The sequence below is a fragment of the Gracilinanus agilis genome, chromosome 2, assembly GCF_016433145.1.
Source record: "Gracilinanus agilis isolate LMUSP501 chromosome 2, AgileGrace, whole genome shotgun sequence".
Lineage (NCBI taxonomy): Eukaryota > Metazoa > Chordata > Mammalia > Didelphimorphia > Didelphidae > Gracilinanus > Gracilinanus agilis.
The window spans coordinates 524,796,028-524,814,462 of record NC_058131.1 but is presented as its reverse complement, the minus strand read 5'-3'; the positions used below and the strand labels follow the sequence as shown (position 1 = coordinate 524,814,462).

The 18,435-nt window shown below is 39.2% G+C and overlaps 1 protein-coding gene across 4 annotated transcripts in view; it reads right to left on the bottom strand.

Moving 5' to 3' along the window:
- The window catches only part of FRMD5 (FERM domain containing 5), a 373,507-nt gene that overhangs the window by 68,557 nt on the left and 286,515 nt on the right, over positions 1–18,435 (bottom strand). For 3 of the 4 annotated variants that reach the window (XM_044662173.1, XM_044662172.1, XM_044662174.1), the window contains exon 2: positions 6,646–6,750. The exons of the other annotated variant lie outside the window; for it this stretch is intronic. In XM_044662173.1, the coding sequence (XP_044518108.1) occupies positions 6,646–6,750 (105 nt within the window). The remainder of the gene's footprint in view (positions 1–6,645; positions 6,751–18,435) is intronic. 4 annotated transcript variants of the gene reach the window in all.

Sequence of the window (18,435 nt, the reverse complement as noted above, 5' to 3'; positions counted from 1 at the left end):
TCTTCTTTCTTTCTTTCCTTCCTTCCTTCCTTCCTTCCTTCCTTTCTCTCTCCCCCATCCCTCCCTCTCTCCCTTCCTTCTTCCCTTTCTTTCATTTCATTTAAAATTTTTTCCATAGTTACATGATTCTTGTTGTCTCCCTCCCCTCTTCCCTCCCCCTTTCCAGAGTTGACAAGCAATTCCACTGGGTTATACATATATTATCACTCAAATCCTATTTCCATAGTATTCATTTTTGTAATAGAGTAATCTTTTAAAACCCAAACCCCAAATCCTATACCCATATAAACAAGTAATCAATCCCATGTTTTTCTTCTGTTTCTACTCCCACCCAAAGTTCCTTCTCTAGATGTGGATAGCATTCTTTCTCATAAGTCCCTCAGCATTGTCCTGGATCGCTGCATTGCTTTTAGTAGCAAAGTCAATTACATTTGACTTTGCTACTAAACATTCTACCATGTTTCAGTTACTGTGCAATATCTTTATTTTTAAAAAGAAGGAAATAAGATTATTTGAAAATTTTCCCATCACCAGTTCCATTGTCCACGGAGCACCCCATGAACATCCATTATTGAGGCTGCTCCTTTGTTCAACTTTATTGCTAACTAATTTGAATCCATACCAATTGATCAAGACTTCTTAGCTCCACACAAACTTTAGGCCGCAGCAGTTTTAAACTGTAACCATGACTCCTTGATGGCAGCCTTTAGGAATGCTTGAAGGGAGGCCAGGTCCCATCCCCGGCTGCTCCCCAAACCTGATGTAACATGCAGAAACCTTGGGCTGGCTGGAAGGTGTGCAGGAGAGGCATCCTGGCCTTAGCTTTCCACATCTCTCCTTTGTGAGTTTGGGTCATGAAGCTAATGGACCCACTAAGAGCTAGTTCTGCTGTTAGCTCTACATGGATAATCTGGACTGACATCTTGCTCTCTTGTTTCCACTGAACTGAGTTCCCGTGAGGCGAGCAACTTATTATAGCAGTTCAATGTGGTTAAGAGGTCCCTCTCACATTACACAGCCCACCGCTGCTCTGGCTTCACGGAGTGAGCCAAGCTGTGAGATTTAATTGCATGGAAACAACTGGAATTCTACACTAAGGAGAATGACACCTCTTCCAGTCTGTGGAAGGAAAGAAAAAGAAATCTGGCTGCTGCAGATCTGTCTACTACTCCTGGGACAGAGGAACTGGACTGCAAGCAGAATCTAGGAAGCAAAACTATTTAAGTCTAGTGGAGACCCAGCTAAATGTAACAGAGGAGGATTCAGGGCAACAACAACAAAAAAAAAGACAAACAGGCATAGAAGGAATGACTGAAATATTTTGTCAGCAAAATGCTAACGAAAATGAATAATGAAAAATACTATTAATTGGAGCAATAGCTACTTAGAAGCACTGTCAACCTGGAAAAAATGAGTCATGGAAAGAGGGTGTAAAAAAGAGGTGGATTCTTAAAAAAAACAAACCTTCCTTTCTTTCTTAGAATTGATACTAATTATGAATTCCAAAATATAGAGTGGTAAGGGCTAAGCAACTGAGGTAAAGTGATTTGGCCAGGTCACAGAACTAGGAAGTGTCTAACGCCAGATTTGAACCCAAGGCCTCTCATCTCTAGGACTGGCTCAGCGGAGCTACCTAGCAACCCCCCAAAGAGACAAACTCTTAACAGCTATCCCAATAGCCCTTTTAAACATCTGATGGCTCATTTATTTATTTATTTGTTCATTTATTTGTTCATTTATTTGTTCATCTATCTATCTATTTATTTATTTATTTATCTATCTATCCATCTATTTATTTATTTATTTATTTGTTTGTTTATTTATTTATTTATTCATTCATTCATTTATTTATTTTGGGTAAAGATCTGGGAGAAAATGGGGGTAAAGATGAGATATACAACCCCTGTTTTGCCAGAAAAGAAGGAGGGAAAGGAAAAAACTTGAACATTTATTAAGCACCTACTATATACCAGGCGTTATACTACATGCATTATAAATATTTTCTCATTTGATTCACACAAGAACTCTATCAGGACAGTACTATTACGATCTCCATTTTACACTGGAGGAAATTGAGGCAGACAGAGGTTAAGTGATTTGCCTAGGGTCATACAGCTAGTGAGTGTCAATGGTCAGATTTGAACTTAGGTCTTTCTGAGGCCAGGCTTAGTGTTCTTCTATCTATTATACCACCTAGCTGCCAAAGAGGTGACAGGCTTAAAATAAAGAACAAGACATATTTTTGGACATGGCCAATGTGAGAATTTGTTTGGCTGGACTATGCACACTTGGCATGATGGCTTGAAAAAAATTTTTTTGAACTGCTCAACAAGGAAAGAGTTGAAGAGGAAGAGTTAACAAATGCTTATATAAACAAATAAATTTTAAAAAAGTGATTAGAATGGAAATCTACTAATGCCTTTTTTGAGAGTTGTTTGGTTGTATCCTTGTACCAGCATCATTGAATTATTCTGATAATATGGGACTGAAGAGAGGAAGAAAGATTAAGTTGCATATAGCAAGACCTCTGGAGTCCAGGGAAAATAAAATATATTCCCTGAGGAAGGCAGCCTAGTTTGGTGGGAAAAGCACTGGATTTGAAGTCAGAGGTCCTGGTTTTCAATCCTGGCTTTGTAATTTACTCAAGTTGTGACTTTGGGCAAGTAATTTCATCTCTCTAGATTTCTGTTTCCTTTTCTATAAAATAAAGGGATTGAGAGGCTTCACAGTAGAGAATGCTGGACTTGGAGTTGTAGTACCTGGGTTCAAATCCTACCACAGTCACTTACTAGCTAAGTGAACAAAGCATCCCAAAGCTAGAAGTAGAAGGGACATGGTACAACCCTCTCATCTTATAAACAAGAAACCTGTGGCCCAGGGTGGATAAAGGTCACACTGAGAACAAGTATCAAAGGGGAGATTTTTACTCAAGTCCTCTGATTCCTACTTTTCCCTCTTATCACAACAGGTAAGTTTCTCTAAGTCTCAGTTTCCTCATTTGTAAAATGAAGGGTTGGACTCAATGACTTCTAAGATACATTCTCCCTCTGAATCTATGATAGCCTTGAGAGTCAGGTGCTATTATGATCCCCATTTTAGAGATGAGAAAATTATATATATAAAAATCTAAATAAAGGGCTCTTAGTTATGTAGCTAGTTACTATGAGAGGTAGGATTTGAACTTACATCTTCCTGATTCTAAGTCAAGCACTCTACCTACTTATATGACCCTATTTTCCCTTTCCAGTTTCAATCCCATCATCTTGCTCTTTTGATCCCTTCTGGACATATTTTAACCCAACCGAAAGTGATGAAACACATTTTGCCTTTAAATCCCAATTTACCATTATCACTAATGTTGTTTAGGAAACATACAGATTTGGGGGCAGCTGGATATTCTGAAATGAAATGGTGGTATTTCAGATTGCTTTTTATTTCTTTCAATTGGGTAGGGATTATGATCAAAATGTCTCTAAGCATTCCAAGAAACATAAAATCAGATTTCCAAACAAGTTTGTATTATGTGCCAACGAGCCAAGACTCTTAATTTGTACCACACTTCATCATGAAAATGACATGCACTAGTACAGATGGCTTTTTTAAATGGAAAATCATTTGTCAAAGACATTTTCAAGAACGTCTTAATCATCTCCATCATCTTTAAAAACAGACATGGATTGGACTCCCAAAACACACGAAGATGTGAAGTTCTGGCAAAAGATATAGTCAGTGGCTCAGTGCTATGTTTCGAACCTACGGAAGGCTTTCGTGTCATGATAATAAGTGAGATCTGTCCAGGGTGACGGTCAAAGTGCCGTCTTATCTAAACAGCCGAACAGCCTCAACATTATTGCTGAGCTGATATATTTTTAAGGTCAGGAACAACTGAAGTGTATTAATAAAATGCGGGGGCTGTAGGTTGAGGAGGGGAGGTCTGGGATAGAAGGGAGATAAAGGAAGGTTATACAATCCTCTTATTCCTTTCTAAATTTGGTGCCTTTAAATGAAAAAATGCTGAATGGGAGCTGCAGCGGAATTTGTTTGCAGCTGAGGACACCAAAGAACAAAATACTGCTTGATTCCGCTAAGCGTTTTTTGCTTATGGGCCTTGCTGCTCCACATCTGGGGCCTCAGAGGATGAGAAGGACTGCCTCAGAGAGACACAACCGGCCATAGAGCATTTTCAATCACAGCCCTCAGGTCTGGTCAGCAGGGTTCAGCTCGGAAGGCAGAGAGTTCTCCAAGTGAAGGCAGATGTTGAAATCAGTAAATAGCAAATCAGCATTCTGTTAATGCTGAGAGCAAAACCCTCAATCTCAGACAAGATTTTACCCTAGACAGAGAATTTCTGAGTGGGCAACCAGGTTAAAATGTAATTGGGGGGGCAGCTAGTTGGCTCAGTGGATTGAGAACCAGGCCTAGAGATGGGAGACCTTGGGTTCAAATCTGACCGCAGACACTTCCCAGCTGTGTGACCCTGGGCAAGTCACTTGACCCCCATTGCCCACCCTTACCACTCTTCCACCTAGGAGCCAATACACAGAAGTTAAGGGTTTAAAAAAAAGAAAATAAAATGTAATTGGGAAATATTTAACAAAATAAATAAAAGTACAACAGAACCTGGATAATGTTAAAACGGGGTTCTCCTAGTCAGCCAGTGCCCTGCAGGAATCCTTATGTAGTTTAGTGGCTGTTTCTATTTGAATTTGACACCACTGATGTGGATTGGGGTGCCGGGAGACCCAGTTTCAAGATAACACTAGCCTTAAAAAGACTAGCTAGAGGTGGGAGCCACGGTCAGGTAAATCCCTTTGTCCTTTGAGGCTTTCTCAGAAGGGAGGGAGTGGGGGGGGGCTCCTCCCATCTAAAGCTTCAGAGGATGGAAAAAAAGCTGAAAGATGGGAAGTGAAACGAGGCGCCTGGGGGGATGTAATGCGGAAGCCAGATGGTAAGAACTTTGGGGGAAGGTAAAAAGGGGCTGGAAAAAAATGGGCGATCAGCAGGAAGCCATCCTACCCACTCACCCTCCAGCTGTTTTCATGAGAACTTTAATAGCCCGGCTAGGCACTCTTTGAGCTGGAGGCAGGCCCAGGGGAAACGGAGAAGAAAAGGGGAGCTGGAAGCTGGGGAGCCAAAGGAGAAGCAAGAAGTCTGCCAAGAACAGGCATCTGCTGCTGGGGCCGTGATCTGGGGTGGAGAACACCCAGGAGAAATGGAGGAACAGCAGGACCCAGCAGCACCTCTGCACACCCAGCCTGGCTGAAGGTCTAGGAGTGGCCGCAGGAGTGGGAGGGGAAGAGGCTGGCAGACAAGCCTCTGAACTGTATTTCTCTGAGTTCGTGGGTTTGGGCTTGTCTAGACACAAAGAGGGGGTTGGCGGCAGTTTGGGAAAGATCCCCAGGCTCCAGGCCCACACTGCTTGCTTTAGTATGATCTGTTTCATGCCTCTCCAATAATATGGTTAAAGTGCCACATTCAGGTTTGCTTTGCTTTTGTGAGTAATGGAAACAGAACTGAAATATAAAAGAGGTTAGAGTGTGTGTGTGTGTGTGTGTGTGTGTGTGTGTGTGTGTGTGTGTGTGNGTGTGTGTGTGTGTGTGTGTGTGTGTGTGTGTGTGTGTGTGTGTGTGTGTGTGTGTGTGTGTGTGTGTGTGTGTGTATAAGGTTTTTGCTCCCTCCCCCTCAGTGGCTGATTCGTATTCTCTAAGATTCTGATTGGATAAATCCACCGTAAGCCCCTTAAAATGAGGGACTTTTGACCTAAGGTTAAGCTATTTCTGGGGTCCAGAAAGTTGGATAGGAAACAATTAAATATTTCAATAGAATTGGTTTCTTCTCTCATCTCATGCGTTTTATTTTTTATACATTCAAAAACATGACTCTGAGAAGGGGTCCAGAGATTTATCGGACTGCCAAAGGGGTCCATGACATAAAAGAGGTTAAGAATCCATTTCTTAGACCAAGAGGCAAGTGTTGCCACCCAAAAGGGGGGCAGAATGAGGACAGAAGGAGGTAGCCAGCTCCCTGGGAGACTGGGAGAGAGCGCTCTGTCTCTCTGGATGAAATGCCCAACTTTCAAGGATTAACCGTTACTTGGCAACATTGATTCGTATTACTAAGCAGGATCAGGCAACTGGTGAGCTCCAACCTCTGGTGGTTACTGTAAAGTGAGGGGTTGGAGATCCTCTCCACCTTTTAAAGTTCTATGATTCTAAGAGATGATTTCTTACTGAAAGCGTTGGTATTCCTGGAGCCTGATCCTTGGGGTTAAATTCTAGATATAAGTAAGCCACAGCTTCCCCAGGTTCCTAGTATTCCTTTTTTCTAAACTCTTACTTTCTGTGTTGGAATCGATATTAAGTATCAGTTCCAAGGGAAACAAATAATAAGGGTTTAAGTGACTTGCCCAGGGTCACACAGGAAGTATCTGAGGCCACATTTGAACCACAAGGACCCCCTATCTCCAGGTGGGGCTCTCTATCCCCTCAACCACCTAGCTGCCTTCCTAATATTTTATTTAAAAAAAAAAAAAAACCACCTTTATTTTCTGTCAGAACTGATACTAAGTATCTGTTCCAGCAGTAAGGGCTAGGCAGTTGGGATTAAGTGACTTGCCTAAGGTCCCATAGCTAAAGTCACACTTACCCTCTGCTTATCAGGGTCCACAAAACGGATTCCAAAATAGTCTTTTTCAAGTAAGTTCAAGTGGTGGCAAAGAAGGTCAAACAGGTACTGGCCTTTGGCATCTCTCTGCAAAAAAAAAAAAAAAGACATGCCATTGAGAAATGGTTAGATACTTTCAACACAACCCTCAAGTTGATCTTCCTAAATTATAACAGCTCTGATCATTTCAATAATTTAATTCAACATCTGTTAAGCGCTATTAAGCAAAGAACAATGTTAGGAGCTAAGAATGCATAGAAGGCAAACGATGCTGTCTCCACCCATAAGGAGCTTGATACCTGGACATTGGTGAGGCAAAAAAAGATAAGATTTATAATAACAAAAGGCACTGTCCTGCCTTCATGTCCCCAACTGCCACAGTGAAGCTTGGTTCAATTGCTCTACTGCCTTTTTTTGGCATTATAGTTGTCTACAGCTGACAGTGCTCATGTTAATAATATATTTTATCTCATTTGTCCCATGCCAGAAAGGAAGGGCAGAGATCTCTCTCTCTCCTGAGGAGGTCAGATAGGTTTCAAATTTCTTTGGGACTCCTGGAAGTCATAGGGTACAGAGAATATATACAGGGTGGGGAAACTTTATGAGTCCCAAACCTTTACTATGCTAATGACTTTCAGCTCAACTCAAAGACCACTTCCTAGAGGAAGCCTTTCTTTGTTCCAAAGCTGTAAGTGCTCTCCTTACTCCCCATTCCCATCTTCCCTCCATTACTTTGTATTGATATTTATGTATTTATTTTTATAAATGTATTTGTATTTATGTGTGTATGTATGTTGTTTCCCCCAGTAGAACATAAGTTTCTTAAGGGCAGGGAGGGGCTGCTTCATTTTTGTCTTTGTATTGCCAATCCCTAGTGCAGAGCCTGGCACATAATAGGTAAATAATAAATATTTATTGATTGTGGCTGAAATTTGTCAATCAAATTAGATTAGACTATTGTCTCTTTTAGAGTAAGGACATCAATTATTTCTTTGTGCCTCCCCTGACCCTAGTGCCTAGTGCAATCTTTTATACATAATTAATTTTGCTAATTCATAATAAAGAGCTAATTAAAAAAAAAGATTCATCTTGGAGTAAAAGTTTTCCTTCCTTCCTTCCTTCCTTCCTTCCTTCCTTCCTTCCTTCCTTCCTTCCTTCCTTCCTTCCTTCCTTCCATCTTAGAATCAATACTGTGTATTGATTCCAAGGGAGAAGAGCAGTTAACAGCTAGGCAATGGGGGTTAAGTGACTTGCTCAGGGTCACACAGCTAAGAATTGTCTGAGTTCACATTTGCACCCAAGACCTCCTGTCTCTAGGTCTTGATACACTGAACCACTTAAATGCTCCCAAATCTTATGCCTTTAACATCATTCATCGATCAATCAACAAGGATTTATTAAGCAAAGTGTCTACTAAGTGCCAGGCATTGTACTAAGTATTGGGGACATAAAGACAGAAAAAAAAACACCCAAAACATTTCCTGTCCTCTAGAAAGTTCTATTTTCTTAAGGGAAAGGGAGAAAAATTACATAAAAGTATATATATTAAAGTACATAAAAAAGTATGAAACAGTTAGGCGATACAGTGGATAGAATGATGGAACTGGAATCAGGAAGACTCATCTTCCTGAGTTCAAATCTGGCCTCTGTGACTAGCTGTGTGACCCTGGGCAAGTCACTAAACCCTCTTTGCCTCAGTTCCTTGTCCACAAAAAAATGAGCTGGAGAAGAAAATGGCAAACCACTTCATTATCTTTTTTTTTAACCCTTACCTTCTGTCTTAAAATCAATACTGTGTATTGATTCTAAGGAAGAAGAGCAGTAAGGGCTAGACAATGGGGGTTAAGTGACCTGCCCAGGGTCACACAGCTAGGAAGTGCCTGAGGCTAGATTTGAACCCAGGACCTTTCTCTAGGCCTGGCTCTCCATCCACTGAGCCACCTAGCTGCCCACTTCATTTTCTTTGCTCAGAAAACCCCAGATGTGTTCAAAAAGAGTAGGACAAGACTGAAACAACTGAACAACAACTTTTTCTTATTCATTTAGCATTTTGTGATTTTTTATGAAGGTGTCTCACTTCTAATAAGCAAAATCACATTCTTGCTTGTCAGAAATTTAGTGCAAACAAGAGCTATGAAAAAGCTTCCTTGATAGATTTATAGCCAAAGAGAATGCTATTTTTTTCCTTTACTTTCTAACTCCAGAATCTCTCACAGGCGCTAGGAACTATAGGATAAGATAAAGGCTTCTCCATGTTGCTGATCTGGTGTCATTTAAAGCCAGACAGAATAATTAAGGAAATGATAGCGGATCCAGTTCATGATACTATATTCTCAGCCCTAATATAGGCATGCAATGTGCCTTCAGGAGCCTTGGGAAGACTGAAGAAACACTCAACAGAATCATAAAAGCTCTGTGCAGTGATGGGTGGCAATACTGCAGCAGTCTCAGTTTTCTGGGAGTTCTAGCTCCCTTGATTTATTCCACTCTAGCTTTGGACATGGAGATAGATATTTTTTTTTGTTTGTTTAATGCTGCCTTTCCAGGAGACTTTTCAAAGGTTCAATTTGATTCAACATTATCTCGCAAACATTTATTAAGCAGCTAATATATGTGCAGGGAAGGGATGGTTTCATTTTCTGTCTCTGTATCCCCAAAGCCTAGGGCAGTGTCTTGCACATCAGAGGGGTACAGTAAATGCTTGTTGATTAATTGAAGGTACTCTGCTAGGCAGAGGGGAGACAACAATAGATATGAAATAGGTTTTGAGCTCTCAATCTTAGCTGAAAATCAAATAGATTTTTTTGAAAATGTATTTACAATCTAATAGAGGGATGGTTTGGTTCAGAGGTAACTGTGATATATAGGAGAATGAAAATATAAAGGAGGCGTCCCCGCAAAATGTTATGAGAAATGTGAGGAGGGAAAGATATCCTGGGGGTGAGGGATGGAGTAGGGGAAAGCCAGAGATTTCAGGAAGGGAGTAGTATTTGAACTGGGTCTTTAAGAAAGGGACTTAAAAAGTTAGAAGTGCTTAAAAGTTTCTGGGTTTCAGCAAATTACATGATGGATGGGCACATTCTGAGGCAATGATAACCTTTTCCTTTAAAACCAAACCAAACCAAACCCTTACCTTCCATTTTCAATTCAATACTAACTATTGGTTCCAAGGCAGAAGAATAGTAAGGCAATGGGGGTTAAGTGACTTGCCCAGGGTCACACAGCTAGGAAATGTCTGAGGCCACATTTGAACCCAGGATCTCCTGTTTGTAGACCTGGCTGTTAATCCACTGAGCTACTTAGCTGTCCCCAATAGCCTTCTCCTTTAAATTAAATACATCTAGTCTGGAGAGGCAGAGTTAGGGAATGCCTATTGACTTTCCTCTCCTTTTTTCTTTTTTTGTTAACTCCTTACCACAAACTGCTTGTTATTTGATAAATGTCAGTGCCATTCATTATACTGAGAAAACATGAAACAGAACTGACAAGTTAGGAGGGATTAGTACTTCATCATAGTGCCAGAGCACCAGTTACAAGGATACTCAGAGAACAGGTAAACTGATATAAAGAAATAAAATCTTAGATCTTAATGTAAATGTAATCTCAACTTTTCTGATGATTCTTTTAATACATTATTATAGTAGTCCTAGTTATCAAAGGACTTTGATAAGAAGTAGGTTAAAGAGACATGGGCAGAGGTATCAAAATCATAGGAGAGGGGTCCAAACCAGATGAAAATGTAACTGGGAAATATTTAGCAAAATAAAAAAAAATAAAGTACAACATTAGGTAACCATAATTTGTGGTTTTCTACATCAATATAAGGCTTACTGTCTACTTGAATTTGACATTACTGATATTACAAACTGAAAGTCTTTATAGAGCAGGGTTTCCTCAATCTTTTTGGGACAGGGACACCCCTTTAACAGTCTGGCAAGGCATATGGACCCCTCAAAATAATGTTTTTAAATATATAAAATAAAATATATAGGATTACAAAAGAAATTAGTACTACTGAAATACAGTAACACTGTGCCCAAAGGCCTATAAAATGATGAATATTCTTTAATGCCTACATACCACTACTAGGTATGTATGTATGTATCTCAAAGAGATCAAAGAAAAGGGGAAGAGACTAATTTGTACAAAAATATTTATAATACCTCTTTTTGAAATAGCAAAGAATTGGAAACTGGGGGGATGTCCATCAACTGGGGAAATGGTTGGACAAGTTGTATATGATTTTGATGGAATACTATTGTGCTACATGAAATAACAAGCAGAATGGGTTCAGAAAGACATGTATGAACTGATGCAAAGTGAAGGGAGCAGAACCAGGAGAACACTGTACACAGTAATAACAATATCATACAATGATCAACTGGGAATGATTTAGTTATTCTTAGCAATACAATGAGAGAGGAAAGGAAGGAATTTAGAACTCAAAACTGAAAAAAAACCCCACAAATGTTAAAGATTGCTTCTACATATAATTTCAAAAATTAAAAAAAAGAGAGTTATCAACTTTTAAAATTTCATGGATATTACATGAAGAATCCCTGTTATAAAGAATGGAGAAAATAAGGAGCATAAGGAAAAGGAAAGACATTGTGGACTTTTCTGTCATTGTGGACCTATGAACAGAACATAAGTGGGCAGAAGTTCATTCCAACTCTGCATATGGAGGAAGAAAGCATAGGATCTGAAAACTGTTTCTTTTAGGCCTGAAACCTAAGATCTGAAGAACAAGTGACACTGTCAGCAGAAATAACCAATAGTCTTCAGTTGCTTGGTCTTATTTCCTGCCAGCATTTTGTATTTCCATCCCTATTTAGCATGATATTTAAGTTCTTTGTGGATAAAATATTTCACTCTTTTCCTTAGCTACTAAAGAGTCTTCTCTTAAAGAAAGGTGTGTTGCTGTTGTTTGACCACTGAATTAATGAATAAATCTTGGGTAAAAGGATTTTAATGCCACAGAGAAGAACCACATTAATTCAGCTACTGGACAGTGTTCTATATTTGAGCTCCTTAGAGATGTATGAAACCATTTCTTATGTAAATGGCCCCTGTCTTTGGACTCATGTACTGTTTTTCTGAATCTTAGCAGTCTGGTGGAGAAAAAACGCTCATGATACAAAAGCTAGAAGCATAGCTCCAAGAATATGTACATTGTCCCATATTTTCCTAACTTCAGTGTAGATTCTTCTTCTTCTTCTTTTTTTTTTTTAAAGCAGAAAAATGGCCCCTGATGGAAGGGAACACCTGCCAAGCTCTTGGCCCTGGAGCACATTTTTTCTCGCTGAGTTGTAAACCAACACAATTTGTTCTGAAATTGCTGATGTGGCAGCTAGAATGGCAGCCAGTGCATACAGGAAGAAGTCATGCAGTTCACTCTCATGTAAAACCTAGAAAAATCCATCTGCAAAACCCTTTCCCTCCTCAGTGTCGGGATACTGACCCCTGGTCAGAGGTCAAAGTCAGACTGCTCTGGAGGAGTTTCTTCTATTCTATAATCTCTGAAAGCAACAGCAATACAGGGCTGTGACTATGGTATTCCTGAATAGAGTAGGTCACACTCTCTATCTGAGCACTGGCACCTTGAAGGATTCTACAGAGAGAGGAAATAGTTCTCTGAAGGAGGAGGTAGGGCCCTGTATGGAGAGGATTACATTCCGAGGGAAACATCTATTTAAGCATCTGCAGTAATTAACCCCAACTAACACTTTAGTGGCTTCGGTTCTTTTTATTCCAATAATCCCATTCTGCAACCAGACTCAGTAAGCTAGGGTGATTTTTATGATGCCAAGTCACTGGCTACAGTTCTATGTGCCAGCTGTAGTACCTTAGGGTGTCCTGGCAGCTGCACCATCGCTGCTCATAAAACTGATTTAATTCTTTGTTCTTCAATATAACCAGAGAGAAGGAATCTCGTTCTATCTTGGGTACTGGAGGTCACTGGGTCCAAGTGAATGTCACCCTAAGCAATGATGGGAGAGCAGTTATGCATTCTAATCCAGTGTGGTATAGTAGAAAAGACATGGGCTCTGAAATCAGAGGACCTGGGTTCAAATCCTATCCCCCACTGCTTTCTTACTACCTTCTGTGATCTGGGGCAAGTCACTTAACTAACTGCCCTAGACACCTGTAAAATAAGGGGTGGATTTGATGGCTTCTGAGGTCCCATCTGGTGCTAAATTTACAATCCTATGATTTATAATCAAATCAGCACGAATAGCCAATATCGGAGTAGTAAAAAGGGAAAGACAGACACTTTGAGCAGAAACATTAAATTCTCTTGTACTTTTCACAGGTTTGCTGCCAGAAGGAGGGTTTGCCCTATTCATGATGATGAATGTCTGAAGAGTTGGTGCTTCCTTATGCCTAAGTGGACTTCCTTATACTTGGAAGCAATTACAGAAAAGAATAAAAATCAAACCCAGTTTGAAGAAAAGCAGATCACTTGTGTTTTAAATATTCTCCCCTGCCTTTCCCAAGGTGAGCTTTAGAAATGCTTCACAATAAAAGATGCCTTATCCAAAACTCATCATTGTGTCTTGCTACCGATTTAGTAAGTTTTTGTTGTGTGTTTTTTTCCCCAGCCAATGCTGAATTTCTCTGTAGACTAACCGCATTACAGCTGCAAGATTACTGAAAATTCAGCCAGGCTGTTACAAAGCACTCATTACACTATGTGTGCATATGTGTACACACACACATACGTGCACACACACATGAAAACTGGAACATTGTGTGTTAAGGAAAGAATATTGTTTGCCTCTTCCCACACTTGACAGCGAATGCATTCTCTAAATAGCCAGGGGTAATTCATTATAAACAATTCATTTTATTGTCCTGCCTTCTAAAAAAAGGCAAAGATACATATTGTTTGTTTGGAAAACCTGGTCAATCTTTCTCTTGGCACAATGAATAAGTTAGAAGCTAGGGTCAGAAAGTCATCAAACCAAACAGAGGATCACTCTGTACTAACCATTGGAAAAAAGTAATCTTTTTTTCTTTCCTGATTCACCATTCTCTGGACCTCCTTTGCATTAGAAAGGCAGAATATTTTTTGCTAGCTCAGTATCAATAAGCACAATGGACTTAAGAACTGCAGACATTATATGAATTGAAAATCACTTCAAAAGGTGATGGCCTTCGGCCTCAGACACTTCCCAGCTGTGTGACCCTGGGCAAGTCACTTGACCCCCATTGCCTACCCTTACCACTCTTCCACCTATAAGTCAATACGCAGAAGTTAAGGGTTTAAAATAAAAAAAAAAATTAAAAAAAACAGTATTTGAAAAAAAAAAAAAGGTGATGGCCTAGAGGATGAAATGAGGCATGTATTTTCAAAGATGACCAGGGCTGATTTCTTTTACTTGACTATATATTTGTTGCAAAGGAGGACTTCTATTTCCTGAAGTGGGGGATTTATGGGTAGTGTCAATGATGCAAAAAAAAAAAAAAAGAACAAAACAAGAACGAGAACAAGAAGAAAAGAAAAGAAAAGCCAGAGAAGAAGAAAGTTAAGATGGGAGCACAAAGTACAGGTATCCCTTCTAAATCATGGGGTTTTGGGGCACATTGCCCTGTGATCTGGAAAATCTTCAAAAAAATTTTTTTGGCCTTCCTTTTATATCAGAGAAGAAGTCTGAGGTTTTTTTTTTCTTTTATGGGGCGTGTACAGTACCTTTTTATAAAATTTGGGTAAAGTATTCAGTTAAAGGCTATATGTAGGTCAATGTTAACATTTCTAGCCTTTGTATGTTGTCTGCTGATATTTGCATTCTTTTTGCAATGCTCTTTTTACTTATTTTAACTTAAAAAAGAAAATTTGTATATTTATGGTATTAAAAGATAAGATATATTGATATTACACAGTACAAACATATATTTTATACATTTCTGATTTTAATGAATTCTCTTTTTTAACTCTCCTATCAGAATACTCTTCCACAAAGTTCTACTCTCACACCTCAGAAGGTCATGGAAGTAAGCCTGGGGTCTTCAAGGCTATGGTAGTAAAGCATTAGAATAGAGTCCCAGCAATAGACTCTGTTGGTTTCTTAAGGACTGGTTAAGCATCAATGCTAGTAATGTCTAGTAGTTTGGCCACTTAGTGATGAATTCTTCACTCATGGCAATACATGAACCAAAGAAAAATATCTGTCTTTAGCTTTTTGGTTCTGCACTGATGGTGGCAAAGTAGGAGAAAGGGGGACAGATGGTGCTGAGTCACATGGTTTTTTGAATGCCTATAATTCTTAATTTAGTTTCCTGTGCTGTAAATGTGAGATCTTTGTCCAATGACCAATGAGTGGGCCTTCTAATGAAAGAAATGAATCATATAAATCTTGACATTTTCACTATTAATGAAACGAGACAAAAGGACATTGCAGATAATGAGAAGGATGTTTTAGGATCTAATTGAAGAGTCAGATAAAAGAGATGTATATAAATTTATACATACATGTGTATGGGTATAGAGAGAGATGGATTTGTACAGATGGGTTCTTTCCCTCTATCTTTGAGCTCTGTGGGATATAGACCTATTAATGGAATTGGTGCATCAAAGCGTATTCACAGTTTAATAGCTTTTGGGGCATAGTTCCAAATAGCTTTCAAAGGAATAACTAGATCAATTCACAGCTTCACCAACAGTGCTTTAATGTACATATTTTACCATAGTCCCTCCAGCATTTGTAATTTTCCCATATTGCTTCCTTTATTTCCTTTATTGCCAATGTGAGAGGTTTGAGGTAGAATCTCAGAGTTATATTAATTTACCTATGTATCTTATTTTGTTTTATTGTTTCTTGATGTCTCATGAAGTTATTGGTTTCTATTTGCCCAATTCTAATTTTTAAAGAATGAATTTCTTCTATGACCTTTTTTAAAAAAAACAAAAACCCTTACCTTCTGTCTTAGAAACCTTCTGTCTCAGAATCAGTAATGTGTATTGGTTCCAAGGCAGAAGAGTGGTAAGGGCTGGACAATGGAGGTTAAGTGACTTGCCCAGGGTCACACAGCTAGGAAATGTCTGAGGCCAGACTTGAACCTAGGACCTCCCATCTCTAGGCCTGGCTCTCAATCCACTGAGCCACCCAGCTTTCCCCTTTCCATGATCTTCTGATACTCCTTTTCCATTTGGTTCATTCTACTTTTCATGGAACTCTTTTCTTCATTGGATTTTTGTGCCTCTTTTTCCAGTTGATCAATTTTGCTTTTTAAGCTATTATTTTCTTTTTGTATTACTTTCATTTCTTTTCTCTGTTTTTCTTTAACCTATTTTATTTGATTTTTGAATTCCTTTTTGAGTTTTTCCAGCACTTGAAACCAATTTTTATTTTTCTTTGAAGTTTTGCATGTGGTTGCTTGGATCTCACTGACCCTTATTGATTCTATATTTCACTCTTTGTCTCCATAGAAATTTTCTAGGGTTAGGTGTTTCTTTTGCAGTTTCCTCATTTTCTCAGTCTTTTTTGGCCTGTGGACTGATGATGCTGTCTCCTCTGCTGATGGCTTTCAGGACTGGGGCACTGTGAGCTATTTTGCCCTAGGGTTAGGTCTTCAATGCAGCACAGGCTTGAAAGGGCCCAGTGCTGTGGACTTCTGGGCCCCACCATTGTGTAGTGCCAGGGTCTGGGACTTCAACGAGTGGATCTGGGGTGCTCTGGTATTGGTGAAGGCAGCTTTCCAGGATTATGAAGTTGGTCTATGCCCAAACTTGGAACCTGGAGCAGTATGTGGGGAGGTGGTTGACTAGCACTCCACTGTGTCAAGTTTTGCTTCTGGTCCCCCCATATCCTTTGAAAATCAACTCTGCCTACCTTTCAAGTTGTATTCAGTGGAAGAGCCCCTTCACGCCATCTTGCTGTTGATTTTTGACTCCTGTCATTTTTATGGTGCTTTTTAAAGACTGGCTTGGAAGGACTGTCAGAGTGGTTTCAGCTTTTGCTGCTACTAAGCTGCTATCTTGGTTCTGCCCCTACCTATGTATCTTAGAAATAAAAATTTTTATCACAAAAACTTGCTGCAAATTTTTTTCATTTCTTCTTCTAATTTTTTTTTAGATTTTTTTTTAAACCCTTGTACTTCAGTGTATTGTCTCATAGGTGGAAGATTGGTAAGGGTGGGCAATGGGGGTCAAGTGACCTGCCCAGGGTCACACAGCTGGGAAGTGGCTGAGGCCGGGTTTGAACCTAGGACCTCCTGTCTCTAGGCCTGACTCTCACTCCACTGAGCTACCCAGCTGCCCCTCTTCTTCTAATTTTGACTGCTTTTGTATTGACTTAAAATTTTCCATTTAAAAAGATCTGTGATCTTTTCTATATCTTATTTAGTTATGATTTTTTCTCTATCTGCAGAGAAATTGATATTTTAAAAATGATCTTTTAAAGGAAAGGTAACAACTATAAGAGCAAAAATAAAAAGTAATACAAAAGTAGTATAAAGCTGAAGAAGATGTAAGTTGTACAATTATAACAACACCAACTGGAGATCTATAAATAAGGTGTTCATGCTAAAAATATGGAAAATGGATGGAGAAATGGATATCAACACCAGTTCTAGAAATTTCTGAAAGTTAAACTAACATAAATCAGCTGTCATAATGAAATGAAAAGGAGAGCCTAGAAATTGCTTCATCCAATAAATACTTGATCTCCTTGCCAAGTAGGGAGATATGGCAGCCAAGGGTCACATAAGTTTAGAATATAAATTCATTTTATGAAGAAGATTGATAGAAGATTAAGAGCAACATTACATCATAAAAAACTGAGAGGGGGTGGGTGGGAATAAATTAACAGAAAACCTGAGGACACAGATGCCTACTAAGATATATCCTGTGGGAATTTAAGAATGAAACTAGGACAACAGACAGGTGAATAAAGAAAATGATCTCTAAAGACTCTTACAACAAACTCTTTTTCCATCAATGGAAATGCAGTCACCACATTTTCCCCTAATGTCATAGTCCCTAATGTACTGACTGAGGCAATAGAACTGGCACTAAAAAACAGATCAGAAGAGTAGTTGGACTAGACTAAATGTACACAAAGGAGTTCCATGCTGGAAGTGACACAATTTGAGGTCAATGAGGGATTATCTTAAGATAACTCAGAAGAGAAGATACAAAAGGCTTGGAAAAAATCTTGGATATTTTCATAATGGTAAAATCAAGTTGACAAGCATTTATTAAGTAGCAACTATGTCGGGAGAGCTAGTTGCCTCAGTGGATAGAGAGCCAGGAGGTCCTGGATTCAAATCTGGCCTCAGACACTTCTTAGCTGTGTGATCCTTGGCAAATCACTTAACCCCAATTGCCTAGCCCTTACTTCTGCCTAGGAATTGGTACTTGGTATCAATTCTAAGGCAGAAGGCAAGGGTTTTAAAAAAAAAGTACCAATTATGTTCCAGGCACTGTGCTAAGCTTTGGGGATACCAAGAAAGACAAACAAACAGTCCCTGCCCTCAAGGAGCTCAATGTCTAATGGAAGAGACAGCATGCAAATTCTTCTGTTGCTTATTTTCACTTAGAATAAGGAGTCCAACAACTGAGTTCAATTCAAGAAACATTTTTTTTAAGTGGCTACTAAATTCAGAGTGCAGATGAGGATTCAAATACTAAAAGAGAGCAAAATAGTCCTTGCTAACAAGGATCTTGTATTCCACTAGTTTCATGTACTTAATGAACAAAAACAAAAACTTCTCTGGATTAGAACACTCATAGCCAACTCTCTATTTTTATAATGATGACAGTTCACTTGT